A 1,027-nucleotide genomic window follows, 5' to 3' on the forward strand; every position below is an offset into this window, starting at 1 on the left:
TTCGTAAAATATTAAATTTATTCCGGCAAAATATTCAACAATTTGGTTTTTTCTCAACAGCACTTTCAGTTCAATCCACTTCTCAATGGCCTTTCACGAAAAAAATTATCTGATTATCATCTGTATTTTGATTATTTCCTTACCAGCCCAGATTTACTCATCCACCTGCATAAATGTGGTTTACGATCAACAGGAACTGTCCGTAAAGACAGAGTGAAAGAAAAGCATGAATTTGCAAAAAATGATCCGCGAGGATCGTACAAAGTAAGTCATGATCGCATCAGTGCGATGAATTTTATCAGTGTAATAGACTCAAAACAAGTCTCTATTCTTTCCATAATCCCAGTGAAAAGATTTTCACGAGCTGCTCAAGAGAGAGTAGAACTAGGATTTCCTCGAGCTTTTTCTTTGTATAATAATTACATGGGAGGGGTAGATTTGCACGATTTCAGATGCAAAAAAGCTTCTCCATCTATTACTTCATAGAAATGGACTTTAAAAATTTTTTCACGAATAATAGAATCATCAATTACAAATGCTGCCGTAATTTGGAAAATTTGCAACAAGAATAATATAGCTAAATTGAAAACGAAAGATTTCTGTAAAGAAATCAGCAGGAAATATTTGTCGCAATCAAAACTAGGTGATTTCGAAACTCACAGATACGAATCACGAAGAAGAGCATTATGTAATAATGAACAATGTCGCCAGAGGACTACTAGATTTTGCATTGATTGCAACATGTATCGCTGCTTACATTGTTTCTCAAAATTACATTCTAAAACAGCAGGATCAAAATGATTTCAACGGATTGAAATCTGAAATGAAAAAAATTCTCCATAAAAAAAATGTAAAAAAAATATATAAAATCCCTTAAAAAAAAAAGAGACTATCGTTATTCGTCGACCTCCACGTTGGTGATAGGTGGGCAACGTAAACTTTGTTTGCGGCAGACGGACGATAGATATTCGTGAATCATTTTACTCTTACACGATGCTTAGAACTATGCAAATTTTTTATTGAAAAA

The 1,027-nt window shown here is 33.4% G+C and overlaps 1 protein-coding gene across 1 annotated transcript in view; it reads left to right on the forward strand.

Annotated features, from left to right (window-relative positions):
* LOC117175336 overlaps nucleotides 1-486 on the forward strand; it is a 2,436-nt gene extending 1,950 nt beyond the window's left edge. Inside the window, exon 2 of the mRNA XM_033365045.1 lies at nucleotides 147-486. Within this exon, the coding sequence (XP_033220936.1) occupies nucleotides 147-486 (340 nt within the window). The remainder of the gene's footprint in view (nucleotides 1-146) is intronic.
* Nucleotides 487-1,027: the final 541 nt, after the last annotated feature.

The sequence above is a fragment of the Belonocnema kinseyi genome, chromosome 6, assembly GCF_010883055.1.
Source record: "Belonocnema kinseyi isolate 2016_QV_RU_SX_M_011 chromosome 6, B_treatae_v1, whole genome shotgun sequence".
NCBI classification, from domain to species: Eukaryota; Metazoa; Arthropoda; class Insecta; order Hymenoptera; family Cynipidae; genus Belonocnema; species Belonocnema kinseyi.